Source organism: Indicator indicator, chromosome 29 (assembly GCF_027791375.1).
Source record: "Indicator indicator isolate 239-I01 chromosome 29, UM_Iind_1.1, whole genome shotgun sequence".
In the NCBI taxonomy this organism is placed as follows: Eukaryota; Metazoa; Chordata; class Aves; order Piciformes; family Indicatoridae; genus Indicator; species Indicator indicator.
In genome coordinates, this window is record NC_072038.1 from 938,428 (window position 1) to 959,018 (window position 20,591).

The window sequence follows — 20,591 nt, forward strand, 5'->3', positions numbered from 1 at the left end:
AAAGCATTCTGTGATTCTGTGGGTGAAATATCTCTGCTGAAATATCTCTGCTTTTATTGATGGAGTCTTGAGCAAAGGGATGAAATCATCCCCTCCTCTGGTGCTTTGGAGCCTGGACTCGGTGCTGAGCAGCAATAAACACTCCAGCAGGTTTTACGAGCTCTGCAGCACTGCTCCATGTGGTTTGGAAGGCAGGATCAAACCACTGGAATGTGGGACAGGCAGGCAAAACTTGAGTGCCTGAGCCATGGGAATGAAAACAGAGCCTGTGAGGGCTAACCAGGCTGTCCTGAAGAGCCATGTCACTGCAGGTGCAGGTAACTGTCCAGTGAGCCCCACCTCAGCTAAGAGAGTCAGCTCCCATCAGGCCACTCCAAACCTCTCATTACAGGTGGGAGGAGAAGCCAAGTCCTGTTGTGGTGTAGCTGTAGCTGGGGTGCAAGGACCAAAGCCCTTCACACCCCTCCTGCACCAGCTGCTTCTTCACAGCTCAGAGGCAGCAGAGTGGGACAGGGGACAGGATTCAGCATGCTGAGGGTGAATGCTGCTAAGCCACCCTGACAGCCAGCCAGGGGGCTCAGGCCTTTGCCACCTTGCAGGTTTGACACTTGAGAGCATAGATCATAGAACCATAGAATGGGTTGGGCTGGAAGGAACCTTCAAGATCATCTAATTCCAACCCTCCTGCAGTGAGCAGAGACCTCTGCAATTAGATCAGGGTGCTCAGAGCTCCCCCCAGCCCATTCAACCTAACCTTGAACACTTCCAGGAACAAGGCATCCACCACCACTGGCAGCTTGTGCCAATGTCTCACCACTCTCACAGTGAAGGCTTTTCTCCTAATATCTCATCTAAATCTCCCCTCATTCAGTTTAAAACCATTTCCCCTCCTATCACTGCACTCCCTGACAAAGGGTCCCTCTCTGTCTTTCCTGTAGGAAAGTACTGGAAGGTCTGCCTGGAACCTTCTCTTTTCCAGGCTCCTTTCAGTGTGGGAGTGCTGGTGGATAAGTTCTGCATGGGACAGCAATGTGTCCTGGTGGCCAAGAAGGGCAATGGGATCCTGGGGGGCATTCAGAGTGTGTCCAGCAGAGCCAGGGAGGTTCTCCTCCCCTCTACTCTGCCCTGGTGAGACCTCACCTGGAATATTGCATCCAGTGCTGGGCTCCCCAGTTCAGGAGGGACAGGGATCTGCTGGAGAGAGTCCAAGAGAGGGCTCCAAGGATGCTGAAGGGACTGGAGACTGCCTGGTGAGGAGAGGCTAGGAAAGTACTGGAGGGCTGCTGGAAGGTCTGCCTGGAGCCTTCTCTTCTCCAGGCTCCTTTCAGTGTGAAGCAGCATCACTTGGTTGAATCCAGTCCGTATTTAAGCACAGACACTGCTGACTTGGCTTGCTCCAGCACAGCCAGGTGATGCAGGTCACTGCCCAGGGTGGTGGTTGGCACACTGCAGCATCTCCTGGGTCCCACAGCACAACCCCCAGGCCCACCCCAGTGCCCAGGCACCTTCCTGTGCCATCACATCCAGGCTGCTCTTGGCTAGATGAGAGGCTGAGAGCCCTGGGGGTGGTTAGTGTGGAGAGGAGAAGACTGAGAGGGGATTTAATAAATGCTTATAAATATCTGAGGGCTGGGGGTCAGGAGGGAGGGGACAGGCTCTGCTCAGCTGCACCCTGGGATAGGACAAGGGGCAGTGGATAGAAACTCCAGCACAGGAGGTTCCACCTCAACATGAGGAGGAACTTCTTCACTGTGAGGCTCCCAGAGCCCTGGAGCAGGCTGCCCAGAGAGGTTGTGGAGTCTCCTTCTCTGGAGCCTTTCCATCCCCATCTGGATGTGTTCCTGTGTGACCTGTGCTGGATTCTATGCTCCTGCTCTGGCAGGGGGATTGGACTCAATGATTTCCAGAGGTCCCTTCCAACCCTTGACATCCTCTGATCTGTGATCCTGTGATCCCACATGCTGTGTAGGCAGCAGAGGTGGCAACCATGCAGGCTGTGACCGCAGGTAGCTGTGTGACCTTTCAGGCTGTTGGTGCACGTGGAGCCCCATGCCACGTTCCAGTCTTGGGGAAGAATGGCTGGAAAGCTGCCCAGCAGAGAAAGACCTGAGGGTGTTGGTCGACAGCCATCTGAAGATCAGCCAGCATGTGCCCACGTGGCCCAGAAGGCCACCAGCATCCTGGCCTGCATCAGAAATAGTGTGACCTGCAGGAGCAAGAAAGTGATTGTCCCTCTCTACTCAGCTCTGGTGAGGCAACACCTTGAGTATCGTGTTTCATTTTGGGGCCCTCACTTCAAGAAGGACATTAAGGTGTTGGAGTTTGGCCAGAGAAGGGCAAAGAAGCTGGTGAAGGGTCCAAAGGACAGGTCTGGTGAGGAGCACCTGGAAAAAAAAGGGGGTTTTCAGCCTGGAGGAAGGTGACAGGAGACCTTACTGCTCTCTAGAACTCTCTGAAAGGAGGTTGGAGCCAGATGGGGGTTGGTCTGTTCTCCCAAGGAACAAGGGATAGGACAAGAAGAAATGGCCTCCAGTCGCACCAGGAGAGGTTTAGGTTGGACGTTAGAAGAAAATTCTTGCCTGAAAGGGTTCTCAAAGCCTGGCACAGGCTGCCCAGGGAGGGGGTTGAATGCCCATGCCTGGAGGTGTTTCAGAGAGGCAGAGCTGTGGTGCTGAGGGCCATGGTTTAGCAGCAGCCTTGGTAGTGTTAGAGAATGGTTGGACTTAGTGATCTCTAAGCCCTTTTCCCACCAAATAATTCCACCATTCCACAAAAGGCTGAGTCTTGTGGCTGAGCCAGGCTCTGTCAGTCTCATCCTCTTCCCAAGCAGTGCCCAGCTCCGTGGCAGCTTGGCATCTCTGGTCCCCCCAGCCCAGCCCTGCCCCTCCCTGCGCATCGCTGCCAGGCGCTAAGAGCTCCTCAGCAGCGGGGCCGAGCTCCCCGGGGAGCCCCTGCAGCTCTACAAATGGATGTGACCTACATGAGCAACGCCCAGCAGCAGCCACCAGGAGCAACCTGTGCAGCTCTCCCACCAGCAGTCAGCTCCTGTTTGGCAGAGAGGAGCTGCAGGCACACAGCTGCCCGGCAGCAGGCCCCTCGTGGGCTGTGGCTCGAATGCGTTCATGATGCTGCCATCAGCAGTGAGGAGCTGCCTGCTTCAGGGTGCAGAGCTGAAACACTCACAGGCAGGATTGGCCACGTGGAAGCTGTTAGCACCTTGAAGCACTGGGGAGCTTCAGTGAACCTTGTGGAGATCAGCCAGGGTGAGTGCAGGGTCCTGCACCTGGGGAGGAACAACCTCCTGCAGCAGGACAGGTGAGGAGAGACCTGCTGGGGAGGAGCTCTGCAGAGAAGGACCTGGGAGTGCTGGGGGACAAGAAATTCCTCATGAGCCAGCAGTGTGCCCTCATGGCCACAAGGTCAATGGTGTCCTGGGGTGCATGAAGAAGAGTGGACCAGGAAGTCAAGGGAGGTTCACTTTCCCCTCTGTTCTGCCCCAGGGAGGCCACAGCTGCAATTCAACAGAGACAGGGAACTACTGGAGAGAGTCCAGGGGAGACTACAAAGCTGCTGAGGGGCCTGGAGCAGCTCTGTGAGGAGCAAAGTCTGAGAGCCCTGGGGCTGAGAGCCTGGAGAAGAGCAGCCCCAGAGGGGAGCTGAGCAATGCTCAGCAAGAGATAAAGGGTGGGAGGCAAGAGGCTGAGGCCAGACTCTTGTCAGTGGAGCCCAGGGACAGGCCAAGGGCCAAGGGGCACAAACTGGACCACTGGAAGTTGGGTTGTCAAGCCCTGGAACAGTCTGCCCAGGGAAGTGGTTGAATCATCATCCCTAGATGTATTTAAAAGATGAGTAGATATGGTGCTGAAGGACATAGTTAAGCACTGACTTGGTAGAGTTGTTGGACTTGATTCCAAAGGCCTTTTCCAGCTGAAATGATTCTATGATTCTGTGACTTTTGAGCAGGGTCTGTTGGGACAGAACAAGGGGGGATGGTTTGAAACTCCAAGAGGGAGATTCAGACTGGAGAGAAGGAAGAAATGTTTGACCCTGAGGGTGGGGAGAGCCTGTCCCAGGTTTCCCTGAGAGGTGGGAGCTGCCCCATGGCTGGAAGCACTGCAGGTCAGGTTGTGTGGGGCTGTGAGCAACCTGCTCTGGTTGCAGATGTCCCTGCTGGCTGCAGGGGGCTGGCCTGGATGAGCTTTGAAGCTCCCTTCCAACCCAAACCATTCTGTGATTCCATGATTCTGCTGGTGGTCCCTGGTCTTCCCTGCCCCTCAGAGCCACATGCCTGCTAGAGAGGTGAGAGGCCTGGGTGTGGAGCTGGGCAGCCTGCTGTGGGTGCCCCTGCTCTAGCAGGAGGCTAGGACTAGATGATCCCCAGAGGTCCCTTTCAAGCCCTGTGGTGGGATTCTGTGAGATGAGCAGAGGGATCCTGCCTCCCAGCACCAAACTGGTACTTTCCCAGTCCCCCAGGAGAAGATGAGGCTGCTGGGTGAGCACACTTGGAGTCTGATCATGCAGCTCTGTGAGCTGGTTTGCTGAGCCTGGTGATCCCCACGGTGCAAGGCTGCTTCCCACCTGAGCCCTCTGAGCTGCCTCAGCCTGGCTGTGAGAGCCGTGGGTGGTTTCTACAGCACAAGTCCCTGCAGGGCTGGGAGAACCTTGCTCACCACTGGGGTTTTGGGGCTCGGCTCTCTCTCCCCACCCTCAGTTTCAGTACCTGCTGCAGAGATCACATCAGCTGGGTTCAGAGGGTGAAAACAGCCCGGGGACAGGGGCGCAGCGAGGCAGCCAGCACCGTGCCTGTGTGTTAAGAGCAGAGCACAGCAGCTGCACGCAGAGTGCAGAGGGGCCTGCAGCTCAGGGTGATCTGATGGCCTCTCATGCTGTGGTGGGTTGAAAATTCCCCTCCCCACAACATGAAATTTGCCAGAGCAGCTCAGCTGGGAGCCAATGGAGCTGTATTTACCAGCAAAACTACAATCTCCAGTGGAATGCAATCAATATGTACAAAATAGGCAACATTGACAATATTTACAGGGATTTACAACTGATAAACAGCACAAGGACCCCCCCTTGGCCAAAGACCAGGGGGAGCTAATAGCTTCTCCCTGCTCTGCTTCTCTCCCTACCCCCCTGTACACAAAAAGGGCAAGAGACAGAGCAGAGAAGTTGTTGTTAATACCACTCACAACCAAGCAGTGCAGCCAAGGTCAGGAGAGGCATCAGCCAGAGCCCAAGAAGGGAAAAGAGAGAAAGATTGTTCACCAGACTAATTCTCATGGTGGATCCCTCTCCAACGGGGTTGTCTGGAACTCTTTGTTATTTCCCTTTTGACACCCAGTGGTGATTTATTTACCTTCTACCTCTTGCCGTCCGAGATCTGTGAAACGTTGTTAGAGGCACAGCCTAAAACATGTGCAGCACCCACAGAGCCTCTTCCCCACTCCTCAGCAGCAGGCAGTGAGGTCCCTGGAAGAGCAGCACTCGCCTGCCTCACTGCTGGCCCTCCTCCAGGATGCTCCAAAGCCAGGCAGCTCTAATGGAGGCACTGAGTGGAGGTGGCCACCTGTAATTCAGCTGTGCTGGGAGAGCTGAACGAGTAGCTTCCTCCTGCCTTAAGCCAGCAAATCGGGTGTCAGCCTGGGGGGAAAGGGGTGTGCTGGTGAGTCTGTAACTGTCCCCCTGGGAACAGTGCCACCCTGATCTGCCAGTGCTTGGGCAGGGGTGCAGGCAGGGAGAGGGGTGGTGGTACAGGCAGGGAGAGGGGCATGAGTACAGGCAGGGAGAGGGAAAGGGTACAGGCAGGGAGAGGGGCAGAGTACAGGCAGGGAAAGGGGAAGGGTACAAGCAGGGAGAGGGGCAGGGGTCCAGGCAGGGAGAGGGGCAGGAGTACAGGCAGGGAGAGGGAAAGGGTACAGGCAGGGAGAGGGGCAGAGTACAGGCAGGGAAAGGGGCAGAGTACAGGCAGGGAGAGGGGTGGTGGTACAGGCAGGGAGAGGGGCAGAGTACAGGCAGGGAGAGGGGTGGTGGTACAGGCAGGGAGAGGGGCAGGGTACAAGCAGGGAGAGGGGCAGGGGTGCAGGCAGTGGTACAGACAGCATCTTGACCCCTCCTCTGGTTCTCCCAGATCCACCTTGCCCCCACCTGCCCACAGGGTGTGAGCCCCAGCAGGGGGCAGGGGCTGTTGAAAGCAGGTTTCCACTCTGCTGCACAGATGTTCCCAGCCCGTGCCAAGAGAGCAGGAGAGGCTTAGATAAAGACAGCATTGTCCCGTGGCCAAGCCCAGTGAGCATGTAGGAAGATTTCCCTTTTTTGTCATTCTTATTGTGATTTGGCAGCAGGAAAATGGATTTCTGCAGGGCCTGAATCAGCTCAGCTCTGCTCTATTCAGGAGTCTTTTCATCTGCTCATCCTAATACCCAAGTGTCTCCCTGGCACAGAGGCTCCTGCCCAGCCAGAGATGTTCCTGATGCTGTCCTGTCACCCTGTCACCCTAATCAAACATCAGCTGGCCCTGTTTTTATATTCCCTCAGCTGTCTGGTATCCAGGGCACCAGGGCAGCTCATACCACAACAAGGAATTTTCCATCATAGTGAGCAAGCCTCTCCCCACCTCTCTTTCAGCTCACTCAGACACTGGAATCCTCTCCCAAGGGAAGTGGTGGATTCCCCTGCACTGGGCAGTTGAACTCAGCTTGCCAGGGTGCTGGGCCAGCTCCTTTCAACTCCACCATCACCTGGAAAGGTTGGATCAGCTGATCCTTGGGGGCCCTTCCAACCTGGCATTCTGGGATTCTGTGTGATTCAGTTTGGCAGTTTGTATCCTTCATAGATTCATAGAATGGTTTGATTGGAAGAGACTTTAAAGCTCATCCAGTTCCAACCCCCCTGCCATGGGCAGGGACACTTCCCACCAGCCCAGGTTGCTCAAGGCCTCATCCAACCTGGCCTTGAACACCTCCAGGGAGGGGACATCCACAACCTCCCTGGGCAACCTGTTCCAGTGTCTCACCACCCTCACTGGAAAGAATTTCTTCCTCATCTCCAGTCTCAATCTCCCCTCTCCCAGCTCAAAGCCATTGCCCCTTGTCCTGTCACTTCCATCCCTTCTCAAAAATCCCTCCCCAGCTCTCCTGGAGCCCCTTCAGGCTGCTCTAAGGTCTCCCTGGAGCCTTTCTTCTCCAGTCTGAATAGCCCCAACTCTCCCAGCCTGTCTCCAACCCTCTGATCATCTTCATGGCCTCCTCTGGACCTTCTCCAACAGTTCCCTATCCTTCTTGTGTTGGGGACCACCAGAACTGGACCCAGTGCTCTGAGTGGGGGGAGGGGAGGGGAAGAAAGAGGAGAGGGAGAGGGAGAGGGAGAGGGAGAGGGAGAGGGAGAGGGAGAGGGAGAGGGAGAGGGAGAGGGAGAGGGAGAGGGAGAGGGAGAGGGAGAGGGAGAGGGAGAGGGAGAGGGAGAGGGAGAGGGAGAGGGAGAGGGAGAGGGAGAGGGAGAGGGAGAGGGAGAGGGAGAGGAGAGGAGAGGAGAGGAGAGGAGAGGAGAGGAGAGGAGAGGAGAGGAGAGGAGAGGAGAGGAGAGGAGAGGAGAGAATCACCTCCCTCAATGTGCTGATTCCACTGCTTCCGATGCAGCCCAGGATACAGTTTCCTTCTGGGATGCAAAGCGCATTTTCCCCCACCCCAAATTTTCCCCCAAGCCCAAGCCTTGTCCCCAGAAGCCAACAGCTTGAGAAGCAGAAGCCGAAGCCAGACAGAAGCTTCCCCCCACCACCACCCCCCAAACAAAAAAAGACATTTGCAGAGCCAAAGTGCTGCCGCACCCCAGCGCTGCCGCCCTGCTGCAGCGCCGATAAATATTTGATTTAGGCTGAACGGGGAAAGCGCCGTGCCCGGGAGCAGCTGAAGAGGAGGGAAGCTGGCAAACAGGGGGTTGTGAAGAGGAAGAGCAGCATAGCAAGCGTTCCTGGAGCTCGCTCCGGCGTGCCAGCCGCTCTGCAGTGCAATCAGACTGGTGCTACCTGTCGGGAAGGGATCGCTGCCGGCTGCTCCCGGAGCCGCGCAGGCTCTGCCCACGCCCCGGGGCTTGCAAAGATGCTGCTCAGTAAAAATCTCAGTGCCAAGGTGTGCTGTTCTTATTGCCTGTGCCAGCATGGCAGGGGGCAGCCAGGGAGACTCTCGGGGTTGTTTCACTGCTCTCAGGGCTGCTGCACTCTGTCACAGCTTGCCAGGGACCCCGGGAAAGCTACTTTCATTATCTAATACTTTCTAATTCTGGCAGGTTTGGGGTTTTTTTTCTGGGCTTGATGCTGTTTCAGTCTCACATTTTAGACTATTTCCCTTGCATGTGTTCATCAGGTCTCACTTTCTACCCATCCCCTTCTAGCAAACACCCATTTCTGATCTGAATCACAGAATCACAGAATGGATCAACCAGCTCGGAAAAGACCTCAGACCCCATCAAGTCCAACCTCTTACCTAACACCTAACACCTCCTGACAATTAAACCCTGGCTCCAAGTGCCACATCCAAGCTTTTTCTGAACACCCTCAGGGATGGTGACTCCACCACCTCTCTGGACAGCACATTCCATGGCCAATCACTCTTTCTGTGAAGAATTTTCTCCTCACCTTGAGCCTAAACTTCCCCCTGCACAGCTTGAGACTGTGTCCTCTTGTTCTGGTGCTGGTTGTCTGGGAGAAGAGACCAACCCCCACCTGGCTACAACCTGCTCTCAGGTAGTTGTGGAGAGCAATAAGGTCTCCTCCCCTGAGCCTCCTCTTCTCCAGGCTAAACACCTCCAGCTCCCTCAACCAATCTGTCTGGCTCCTGCCTTTTTGACTTTCCAGCTCCCCTCGCCTTTCCTTTAGGCTTTTCCTTTAGGCTTTTCCTTTTGAGTTTTCCTTCTTTTCATGACTAAGTCACTTTGGATTTCTGCTTCCACTTCCATCAGCATGAAGCCCTGCTCGGGTTCCCTCTCTCCCTGCTGGTTTGGCTGGGGTGAGATGGTGCTGGGCTGGAGTGAGAGAAACAAGAACTTTCATTTTCAGCGAGCCAGAGAGATTTGATAAACTCCATTCTTCCCATGCTGCATGGAGCACAACCTGCCCTTGTTCAATAATTCAGAGAGAAAAGATCCTCACATGAAGGTTCTAGTGGATTCCAGCTCCCCCCCCCCCCCCCCCCCCCCCCCCTCCCACCTCCCACCATGTAAGGGTTCACAGCAGGACAGGGCTGGGGAAGCTGCTGAGGGTGCCAGGGACGGCTCAGAGCTCTGCTTTATGGATCTGCTTTATGACCTTTGTGTAGGAGAAAGAAAATGAATTTTAAGGATGCCTTTCCAAAAAGGAACATTTTCTATATTGGCTTTATAAAGATGGATTTCACAGAGCTCTGGCCAGGAGGATGCAGAGAAATGAGTTTTAGCTGTGGCTGCAGAGCCAGCCTGAGAGGCAGACCTCTGAGCTGGAGGTGTCTGTAGATGGAGCCTTGATGCCATTCCCCCGCTGCCCAGGACAGTGAGACAGTGCCACAGTGCCTGCAGCTTTCCTTGGCCAGGCTGGAAGCAGCCAGCAGCAGCCTGCAAGTGGATTTCACCAGGGCCACATCCTGCACAAAGCTACCACATCACATCCCACCAGCCTGCCCAGTCTGAGTGCTGCTGAGCCCAGGAACCAGTCCCCTAGGTCACAGGAGAGTCTCTCTGTCCCACCAGGCAGGGCTGCATCCCCCTTTGTTCCAATCTCACTGGGAGGTGAGAGAAGTGCTCAGGGTGGCCCCAGGGATGGAGATCTGGACCTCTGAGAAGAAGGCTGCTTCCCCAGGATGCCAGTCAGGGGGGCAGAGGGTACCCCCCACCAACTCCAGACTCTTGGGGGGCATCCTGTACCCATCAGGGCTGGCCGAGGTGGAGAGGAAAACATCATCTAGGCTCAGTCCTTTCTCCTCTCTGGAGAGCTCCTGAACCTAGGGCCACTTGTGGTACAGCCATTTGTCCCCAGAGGATCCATGGGCAGGCAGCTGATCCCCCTCCATCTGCTTGGCATCACCAGGCTGTGATGGATCTTGTCTGAGCTCACGTCTGGCCCTGGCAGCACCTCACAGCCCTCTGTCCACTGCCCTCCTCTGTGCCCATCAGCTGACAGCTGACAGCCTGGCATCCCCTGGGAGGTCACTGTCCCCCTGCCACCACCTGACCTGAACTCACACCCACAGCCACAGACCTCCTGACCCTTCCTCCGTCATTTTGTCACCCACATCACCACCAGCTGTGTCCAGGGCAGGGCCTGGGGCCCATCCCCATGCCCAGGGTGCTTGTGGGTAGCAGGGAAGGCACTGGGGAGGTACTTGGCAAAACAGTCCCTCCCCTGGGACAAGAGGAGATGCTTCCAAGACCTGCAGGGATGGAAGAGATCCTGCAGCACCCAGAGGTCAGCTCAGCCCTCCAGGGACCCCGTCCCCAGCTCAGCATCAGCTGCAGCAGCTCCTCAGGGAGAGAAGAGCCACGTGTGCCCATAATGAGGCCACTGTCACTTAGTGGCACCCCTGCCTGGCAGAGGGACCTCCTTCCTGCTCTGTCAGTCCCCAGACACCTTGACCCTTGTTGAGGACAGCAGCTGCCTGAGATGAGCTCAGGCTTGTGGGCACATGGGGTTGGTGGCAGAGGCAAACAGGTCCCAGCCTGTCGTAGTCAGGCTGCATCGTGGGGGCTGAGTCTTCCACAGGTGTTTTAGGAGCAACACCCTGTCCACAGTGTGTGGTTGGGTGGAATGTGAGTTGCTGTAGAAGGAGTTAGTCCTGCTGCAGTCCCCATCCTTGTGCCAGCGTGGTGCCATGCCACAGATCCATCCAGAGCAGGGGAGTGACCCCCCTGAAAACCACCTGTGGCAAGGGGGATTCCCCTGCAGGTGGGGAGCAGGCAGCTAGCTGAGCTGATGGTTTTGGCCATGCTGCATCCCCCTCGACCACACAGTGGTCAGTGCTGATCCCTGCAGCTGGGGAAGTTGGCATCATCCCTCCCCAGCCAGGCTCTGCGGGACCCCAGATGAGCACCCACATGCGGTCCAGCTGTGTGGGGTGGGCAGGAGGTGGCCAAAGGCTCCATCCAGGCTCTGGGTTAGTGACACTCATTGTGTGACTCAGTGTGGAGGGAGCCTCATTAGGTCCCCAGGACTCAGTGTGGTGGGCATGGAGGTGACCACTGTCCCACCGTCCCAGCTAAGAGCATCTGAAGGTGGCAGGACTAGCACCTCACAGTGCTGTGACACCCCAGGGTGATGCTGGGGCAGCAGGACAGCACTGGGAGGACACGTCTGGGACTGCCAGGAAAACCCCAGGGGGATGCTGGAGTACCCTGGGTTAATACCGAGGGCACCGGAGTGATGCTGGGCAGGGGGGCATGGTTCGGACTTCCAGGAAACCCTGGGGTGAATCTGGGGGCAGCAGGCTGGGGTACCCCAGAGTGATGCTGGAGACAGCGAGGTGATGCTGGCAGTGGTGGGGGGCATGGCTGGGACTCCCGGGAAAGCCCTGGGATGACGCCGGGGGCAGTCGGGGCGCGGTACCGGCAGCTCTCCACTCCTCCCGCTCCTCCTCCTCCTCCTCCCTTCCCGCTCCCTTCTCCTGGAGCCAGCCCGGCCGGGGGAGGAGCCGGAGCCGGCCGCGCACAAAACCTCCCGCCCGGCCCCTCCGGCCCCCGCACCGGCACCGGCACCGGCACCGGCGGCGGGGGGTGGGGGGGGGGAGCGGCCCGGCCAGCGCCCGCCTCGGGGCCATGCGCGGCGCGGCAGGACCGGTGGGGCCGGGGCAGGGCGGCGGCCGCCCGGGGCCATGAGCACGGCGGCGGCAACGGGAGGGGGCCCGGGGCGGCGGCGGATCGGCGGCAGGCGGCGACGGGGGCCCCTGCGCTCCCTGGGCAGCCTGGCCGGGAGGCTGCTCCGCACCTGGGCACGCCTGGCCGGCGGCCGCGGCAGGCACCGAGCCGCCCCGGAGGACGACGAAGGAGGGTTCCGAGGGGAGAACGGCCCCGGCGGGGAGAGGAGGCGGCGGCGGCAGCGGCAACAGCAGCAGCAGCCCGGAGCGGGAGCGGCGGTGGCGGGGGACGGGAGCGGGGTGCGGGGGGAGCGGCCGCCGGGCGCGCAGGGGCTGCGGAACCACGGCAACACCTGCTTCATGAACGCCGTGGTGCAGTGCCTGAGCAACACGGCCCCGCTGGCGGAGGTGCTGGCGCTGGGCCGCTACCGGGCCCCGGCGGGCCGTGCCGAGGTCACCCACCGGCTGGCGGCCCTGGTCCGAGCGCTCTGGACCCGCGACTACACCCCGCAGCTCTCCGCCGAGTTCAAGGTACGGACCACGGGCACCGCCGACCCCCGCCCTGCCCTCCCCGCGCATCCCCGCGGCCACGCCGGCGCCCGACGACCCCCTCTGCCCCCGGCACCCGCAGGCATCCCCCGCTCGCTGCGTCCACCGGCACCTTCTGCTTACGGCACCCACCGGCACCCCTCCCGGCATCCAGCACCCACCAGATGCCCCGGCTCCTCTCAGCACCCCTCTCAGCACCCAGCACCTATCAGTACCCCTCTTAGCACCCCTCTGAGCACCCAGCACCCACCAGTACCCCTCTGAGCTCCCAGCACTCGCTGCCTTCCCCAGCTCACAGGACCCAACAGCATCTCCCATCCCCAGCACCCACCAGCACCCTCACCTCCTGCCCACATCACCCACTCTCCTGCCACATCGTCCCCATGCACCTTGCTGTGCCCTGCTGTCCCCCCAGCTCTGTTGCTGGCACCCAAGCTCTGAGCACCCTTGGTGAGCTCCCAGCCCAGCCCACCCCACGGAGCCGTGTGGGTCAGCTGGCCGTGGTGGTGGGGAAGGGCAGAACGGTGTCCTGGGAGCCCAAGTTGGTGACTTGATGCCCCTGTGTGTGTGCCGCATCCCTGCCAGGCACATGTCAGCGTGGGACAGGAACAGGTGTTGGGCACAGGGCAGTGCTTTCAGCCTGGCATTGCAGCTTCCCATGTTCAGGGACGTGTGCCCAAGAGTGACATCCCAGCAGGGACCTGCTGCAGTTGAACTTTGCGAAGTGCAGGGGAGAGCTGCCAAGCCCTGTCCTGGCTCAGGGGCTGGCATGAGCAGGGGCACTCCCTGCTCTGCACCCCCTCCCTGTTCCCCCGGGCATCTTCTTGCCTTGCTTCCGTGCCTGGGGGGTGCTGCACCCCACGGGCACTGCCAGGGGGTAATGAGTGGCACCGTGGGAGTTGAGTGCCTTTAATTTCCTTGTGGCAGCATCACCAGCTCCTGCCGTGCTGGGCATGGTTCTGTGCCCTCTGCTCCCAAACACAGTGCAGTGGGCAAAACTAACCCCAGAGCTTCCATCTCTGCTTGGAATTCCCTCCTGCTGGGTGGGCATCAACCTCTGCCAGGGCTTGCCACCTGATTTGGGCTTTTGAACTCTGCCTAAATAAGAGTCTTAAATCCGAGCCGAGCCTGCGACTCCTTTCACTTGGTGCCCATCCACGGGGGCCTTGCTCCCTCTGCCTGTGCTGAGATGTTGGTACTGGGAGGCTGCTGCTGCTGCTGCTGCTTGCAAGTGGGTCTGGGGGCAACGGGGCCGGCAGGGTGGGTGGTCAGGGGAATCCTGCCTCTGGATGCCTCCTGGTGAGGCTGGAGGTCTTGATCCCTGTCCCTGCGGGTCCTGGCGTGCTGGAACATCCCCATGGATCCCTGGGGGTTCTCCTCTCTCCTGGTGCTGGTTTGAGACTGAGCTCCTCAAATTGTCCTTTCCTGGCTCTGAGCAGCCACCACCAGTCCAGGCTCTGAGATGACAACTTGGGGACCCCCAGCTCTGCCTTTTGGGTGCTTTCTGGGGACCCTCCTGGGGCTCCCTGCAGGGAGCAGTATTCCCAGACCCACACAGCTGCTTTTTGGGGGTCAGAGGTGAATCCTGGCTCACACTGCTAACCTTGGTGCTGCTTACACAGCTCTCCCAGGCTGGTGGCAGACTGGCATCATCTGCTGGGGGCACATACCCCTGGCTGACCCCACTGGGGCCACCCAAAAAACAGGCATGTAGCACCACTGGGACCTTGGGGCCTGATGGCACCTCAGTGGGCTCATCCTCCTTGGCATTCCCAGCCCTGTTCTTCCCACTGTAGCCTCTGGGGAGAGGGCAACCCCCCATGAGGGCATTGTGCCACTCACCTAATGGTGAAATTAATGCTAATTAGCCAAGATGCTGCTGCATGGCCGGGTGGGGGGAAGCAGAGAGGGTGTACAGCACTAGGGAATGGGTGGAGTTATGGGGCAGGGGGATACTGCTGGTGGTGGCACAGGGACCTGGGCATTTGGGGCAGGGTGCCCCAGGGTTCATCTCATTGCTCCCATGGCCTCTCCAGCTTGATTCCTGCACTGTCCACAGAGATGTGCATCCCCAGAGGGAAAGTGAGCAGATGGGAGGATGGGAGATGTTCTGGGGATCCCCATCATCACCTCCTGGGATCTCTCTGTGGGGCCAAGGAGAAGGAGAAGAGAGGGCAAGTGGAGAGGAGCTGGCAGGGCTTTGGCTAGAGGGGCAGAGCTTGACAGCACTGGCAGTGCCCCCTCCTCAGCACTGCCCTCAGGAGGCAGGGGCTGCTGGGAATCCCCCTGGCACATGGCTCCATCATAGAATCATGGAATTGTCAGGGTTGGAAGGGACCTCAAGGCTCAGCCAGTTCCAACCCCCCTGCCATGGGCAGGGACACCTCACACTACAGCAGGTTGCTCACAGCCACATCCAGCCTGGCTGCAAAAACCTCCAGGGATGAGGCTTCCACCACCTCCCTGGGCAACCTGTGCCAGTCTCTCACCACCCTCATGAGGAAGAATTTCTTCCTAACATCCAATCTGAATCTCCCCACTTCTATTTTTTTTTCCGTTCCCCCCAGTCCTGTCACTCCCTGACACCCTCAAAAGTCCCTCCCCAGCTTTCTTGGAGCCCCCTTCAGATCCTGGAAGGCCACAAGAAGGTCACCTCAGAGCCTTCTCTTCTCCAGACTGCACAGCCCCAACTCTCTCACTCTGTCCTCACAGGAGAGGTTCTCCAGCCCTCTAATCTCTCATCCTCCTCCCTGGCATGACTTCAGTCAGAGGGTGCTGAGCACCAGGCTTTGGTGTGCTGAGCATGCCCAGCTTTGGGATGCAGGAGATTTGCTCAGGACTTTCCCCCTGCCTGTGCCCAGCATCATCTGTCTGGGGCAGGTGGGGCACGGGAGGCACTGGGCTGGCTGCTGGTGGTGGGGTGGCACAGACAGGCAGGGCCTGGGGCAGAGCCCAGTGCTGGGAATTGCCTTCCCCTGGCTGTCACACTGAGCAGTTGTCATCAGAGTCCATGGGGCAGGTGACACCACTGGGTTCAACAAGACCCAGTGCAATGTCCTGCAGCTGGGGCAGGGCAATGCCAAGCACTGATACAGGCTGGGCAGGGACTGGCTGGAGAGCAGCCCTGAAGAAAAGGCCTTGGGGGTGCTGGGGGATGAGAAGCTCAGCAGCAGCCAGCAGTGAGCACTTGCAGCCCAGAGAGCCAACCAGAGCCTGGGCTGCAGCAGAAGTGTGGCCAGCAGGGCCAGGGAGGGGATTCTCCCCCTCTGCTCCACTCTGCTGAGACCACACCTGGAGCTCTGTGTCCAGTTCTGGAGCCTCTGTTCCAGGAAGGATCTGGAGGGGCTGGAAGGTGTCCAGAGAAGGGCCATGAGGATGAGCAGAGGGCTGGAGCTGCTCTGCTCTGGAGACAGACTGAGAGAGTTGGGGCTGTGCAGTCTGGAGAAGAGAAGGCTCTGAGGAGACCTTCTTGTGGCCTTCCAGGATCTGAAGGGGGCTCCAAGAAAGCTGGGGAGGGACTTTTGAGGGTGTCAGGGAGTGACAGGACTGAGGGGGATGGAGCAAAAATAGAAATGGGGAGATTCAGATTGGATGTTAGGAAGAAGTTCTTCTCCATGATGGTGGTGAGACACTGGCAGAGGTTGCCCAGGGAGGTGGTGGAAGCCTCATCCCTGGAGGTTTTTGCAGCCAGGCTGGATGTGGCTGTGAGCAACCTGCTGTAGTGTGAGGTGTCCCTGCCCATGGCAGGGGGGTTGGAACTGGCTGAGCCTTGAGGTCCCTTCCAACCCTGACAATTCTATGACTCCCCATGGGCTGGGCTTACCCATGTGGCTTTGTTGGGATGTGCTTTGTCCTCTCACCTACAGCAAACTGCCCTCTCCTGGCACCATCCTGGCATCCTAAAGCTGGGGCAGGCCCTCAACGGGCCGCAGAGCTCCTGGCTTGGCTGCCTGTGCCCCTGTGGTGGCTGCAGCATCCCAGCAGGGGCAGGGTGGGGTTGTGTGGTGGGTGGGCAGCGTGTGCCAAGGCTCAGCTCCCTGCCCCCTGTCTCTTGCAGAACATTGTCTCCAAGCACAGTGCACAGTTCCGGGGCAATGCCCAGCACGATGCCCTCGAGTTCCTGCTCTGGCTGCTGGACCGCATGCACGAGGACCTGGGCACTGCCTCCCCTGCCCAGCACACCCACGGCCCCGACCAGGTGGGTGCCCCTCGCTGGGGTGGGCACAGGCCCTGGCTCGGGGTGGGGGTGCCCACGTGGGGTGTGGCACCTGGGAAGTGTGGATGTGCTGGGAGAGAGTGGGCTGGGATTGTCCCTCCCCTCCTGCTACCCCTGGGATGGGGGAGTGGGGGAAGGCTGGCAGGGGCTGGGTGCTGCAGGGCTGGGCAGGGTGCTTGTGGTGTCAGCAGGAGCCCGTCTGGGTCTGGTGGGCATCCTGGTTCTTGGGGTTGCCTGCTGAGGAGGAGATCCACCCCCTGCCTGCCTCCAGCTAAGCTGAGCCTGCTGTGATTACAGCACTGGGGCTGTGCTGCTGCTAACGACTCGTTCATCCTCCACCCATCTGTGCCCATGGCATCACCCTGGCCCTGCCTGCTGCTGCCCCCTGGGTGCTGCCTGCTGCAGTGCCTGGGGCTGTGCAGCCACCTCCTGCCCCTGCTTTGGGGGTGGTGCCCACTTTGGGCATAGGGGTCCTGGGAGCAGCTTTGTCCTCATCTTGTGAGCAAAGGCTGAGAGCCCTGGGGCTGAGAGCCTGCAGAAGAGCAGCCCCAGAGGGGAGCTGAGCAATGCTCAGCAAGAGCTGAAGGAGCTGTGGGGGGCAGGAGGCTGGGGCCAGACTCTGCTCAGTGGTGCCCAGGGACAGGACAAGGGGCAATGGGCACCAAGTGGAACCCAGGAGGTTCCACCCTGGAGGTTTTTGCAGCCAGGCTGGATGTGGCTGTGAGCAACCTGCTGTAGTGTGAGGTGTCCCTGCCCATGGCAGGGGGGTTGGGACTGGCTGAGCCTTGAGGTCCCTTCCAACCTTGACGATTCTGTGAAGAGGAGGAGAAAGTTGTTTGTTGTGAGGGTGCTGGAGGCCTGGAGCAGGCTGCCCAGAGAGGTTGTGGAGTCTCCTGCTGTGGAGACTTTCAAGAACCACCTGGATGTGTCCCTGTGTGACCTGTCCTGGGTGACTTTGCTCTGGCAGGGGGGTTGGACTCAATGTTCCCCAGAGGTCCCTTCCCATCCCTACCATTCTGTGATCTTGGGGCATTGTGGTTGTGGCCAAGGGGTGCAGACTGGGCACCCTGCAGGCAGCCTCCAGCCTGGCATGGGCACAGCTCCATCCCTCATGGGAGGGCTTGGTCATGATGCCCTTCTCCAAAGTCCCTGGCTGGGACAGTCCTGTGGCTTCCAGTCCTGCTTGCCTGGGGGTGGGGCTGTAGCCACCCCTGCCCTGAGCTGAGCTGTCCTCAGCCCTGGCCACTTTTCCCTGGGGGTCTGTAGATCCCCCAGGCTGTTTGGGAGACCCTGGCAGTGGGCAGCTCCCCCTGCTTGTGAGATGTGTGGTGCCAACATATGGCCCAGCATCCTTGCTTGGGCTTCACCTCTCCCAACTCCTTATCCTGGTCTCAACCCCTTTTGGGTGGTGCCACCCAAGTGGCCTCCATGTGCCCATGTCCCTAGGGAGGAGGTGTCCCATGAGGGTCATGAAACTGAATAAATGGCCTCAGAATGTCTGGATGGAGCTGGGCATGCAGCTGGGCACACATGTGCCCGTCCTAATCTTGGGCAGCATGGGCTGAGGGAGGAGGGCTTGTGCAGGTACCAGTAGGTGGGGATGGGGGGCACTGGGCAAGCCTGTGCTGAAGCTCAGGGACCAGGGGAGCTCAGCTGGTGGGAAGCAGGAGATGAGGATGTCAGTGGTCCAGGGCATTGCCCAACTGGGTAGGTTGGAAGGGTGGAAATAGCCTCCTGGCTGTTTGAGAGGGGCCAGGAGGTGTCTGCCATGGCACCCAGAGGGCTCTGGGGCCACCCAGGTGAGAAGCAAGGTTTGGCTGCCAGGAGGAGGAGGGTTTGGGGAGGATTTGGGAGGCTGTGGGGGGCATAGACACAGTCCAGGGCCCCTCTGTGCCACACCAGATGGACTCCAGCCCTGGGCAGACAGCAAGGACACGTCAGGCTCAGCAGGACCTGGTGCCAGCAGATGGCACAAGGAAAATCTTCCTCCTGGCCACAGAGCTCATCGAATTGCAGCCTTAGTCAGCAAGACACCAAACCCTCCTCATCTCACCCCAAAACAGCCCGACCTTTCCCAAGCTACTGAGGCTCCTTTCTGCAGCAGCTTCCAGCTCTGTGTGTCTGCAGTGGGGGTGACCTCAGTGCCTCCTGGCCCCTGCCTGTGGGGATGAGGGGTCCCTGGGGTTCCCAGGGCAGCAGGCAGGGTGCAGGCAGGGTGCAGGCAGGGAGGTGTCTCCTGACCAGGCAGCTCTGGAGGTGTGAGCTGGTTGCACCTCACTGTCCCTGTCCCCTGTGGAGCAGAGCAGGACTCAGCTCTTCTTGGGGCCCTCTGGGCACAGAGCATCTCTCATCTCCTGCAGCCAGTGCCAACACCCCCAAAACCTGGCAGGGGTGGGGGACCAGATGTGGGCACCCAGCCAGAAAGCACTGCTGGCTGCAGTGGCTCAGGGTGCTGGGAGCTGCTGGATCAGGCCCTGCTCAGCTCACAGTCCAGGGCCAAGGCAGGTGAGAGGGTGGGAGGGGGACGTGGCCAGGGGATGGGCTTGCAGCAGAGCAAGTGCTGCCAGCTTGGAGAGTGCTGGGGAGTGGCACTGTGCCCGTGCCTGAGATGGACACAGACCCTGGAAGAACAGCCCTTGGGTCCTGGGTCAGGGTGCTGGGTGTCTTTCTTGGGCTTGGCCAGGGTGCTGTGCCTGGGTTTGGTGTGCTGGGTGCTGTGCCAGGTGCTGTGCCCGGGTTTGGTGTGCTGGGTGCTGTGCCAGGTGCTGTGCCTGGGTTAGGTGTGCTGGGTGCTGTGCCAGGTGCTGTGCCCAGGTTTGGTGTGCTGGGTGCTGTGCCAGGTGCTGTGCCCGGGTTTGGTGTGCTGGGTGCTGTGCCAGGTGCTGTGCCCAGGTTTGGTGTGCTGGGTGCTGTGCCAGGTGCTGTGCCCGGGTTAGGTGTGCTGGGTGCTGTGCCAGGTGCTGTGCCCAGGTTTGGTGTGCTGGGTGCTGTGCCAGGTGCTGTGCCCAGGTTTGGTGTGCCAGGTGCTGTGCCAGGTGCTGTGCCTGGGCTTGCTGCTGGTAAGGGCACTGGGGAAACACCCTGCAGCAGTGCTGCTGTTTGTCTGGGTGCTTGGCAGCCTCACACTGGCACAGCCCCTGGGAGGGCATTGTGCCAGCTGGGGCTGAGTTTAGCTCTCTGGTTGTGGCTCAGACACAGGGACATGGATTCAGGGACACCTGCCTGGACAGATTCCCAGCATCTCACCCACCCCAAGTCCCACACCACAGCTGCTCCCAGCACCCTTGGGAGCCTTTGCCAGCACAGTGGGTGCTGTGGGCACCTCCTGGCAGGGTTGCCATGCTGCAGGGTGTGCCCATGGGCCGGGGGCTCTTTAGGGGTTGGAATTGGATTCCCCAGCCCCACACTCCCCCCAGACTGTGAGCACCCCGTTGAGTCACCCAGGATGTCCTTTCTGGAGCATTTCAGCCACACCTGGACATGTTCCCAGCTCCATCTCCTTGGTGTCCAGGAGCTCTGGGTGCCAGGGCTGCCCTGGGGCCCTCACTGCTGCAGCTGCTCTGCCCTTGAGATGATGCTGAGGCAGGGATGTGGGCAGAGGGTTTGCCCTCAGTGCCCCCCAGCATTGGCTGGCAGATGGGACATACCCCAAAGTTTCCTCAGGGGAGGGCACAGAGGGAGCCTGGAGGGCACAGCAGTGCCAGGCTGGTGAGTTCTCAGCAGGGGTCACCTCAGCATCACCTTCAAACCATCCTTTAAGAGCAGCCCTGTGGAGAAGGACTTTGGGGTGCTGGGGGGTGAGTGCTGCCAGCCCAGCCCCAGACATGCCCTGGGCTGATCCCCAGCAGTGTGGGCAGCAGGGGCAGGGAGGGGATTCTGCCCCTCTGCTGTGCTCTGCTCACACCCCCCCTGCAGTGCTGGGGCAGCTCTGGAGCCCTCAGCACAGCACAGACAGGGACCTGTTGGAGCAGGGCCAGAGGAGGCCACAGCAATGCTGGCAGGGCTGGAAGCCC

General features: G+C 59.5%; 2 protein-coding genes across 2 annotated transcripts in view; both read left to right on the top strand.

The window, feature by feature from the left end:
- The window catches only part of CFAP52 (cilia and flagella associated protein 52), a 49,552-nt gene extending 37,717 nt beyond the window's left edge, over positions 1-11,835 (top strand). Inside the window, exon 15 of the mRNA XM_054394043.1 lies at positions 11,635-11,835. Within this exon, the coding sequence (XP_054250018.1) occupies positions 11,635-11,835 (201 nt within the window). The remainder of the gene's footprint in view (positions 1-11,634) is intronic.
- USP43 (ubiquitin specific peptidase 43) overlaps positions 11,832-20,591 on the top strand; it is a 24,273-nt gene continuing 15,513 nt past the window's right edge. The window contains exons 1-2 of the mRNA XM_054394046.1: positions 11,832-12,344; positions 16,420-16,560. Coding sequence (XP_054250021.1) covers positions 11,832-12,344; positions 16,420-16,560 — 654 coding nt within the window. The remainder of the gene's footprint in view (positions 12,345-16,419; positions 16,561-20,591) is intronic.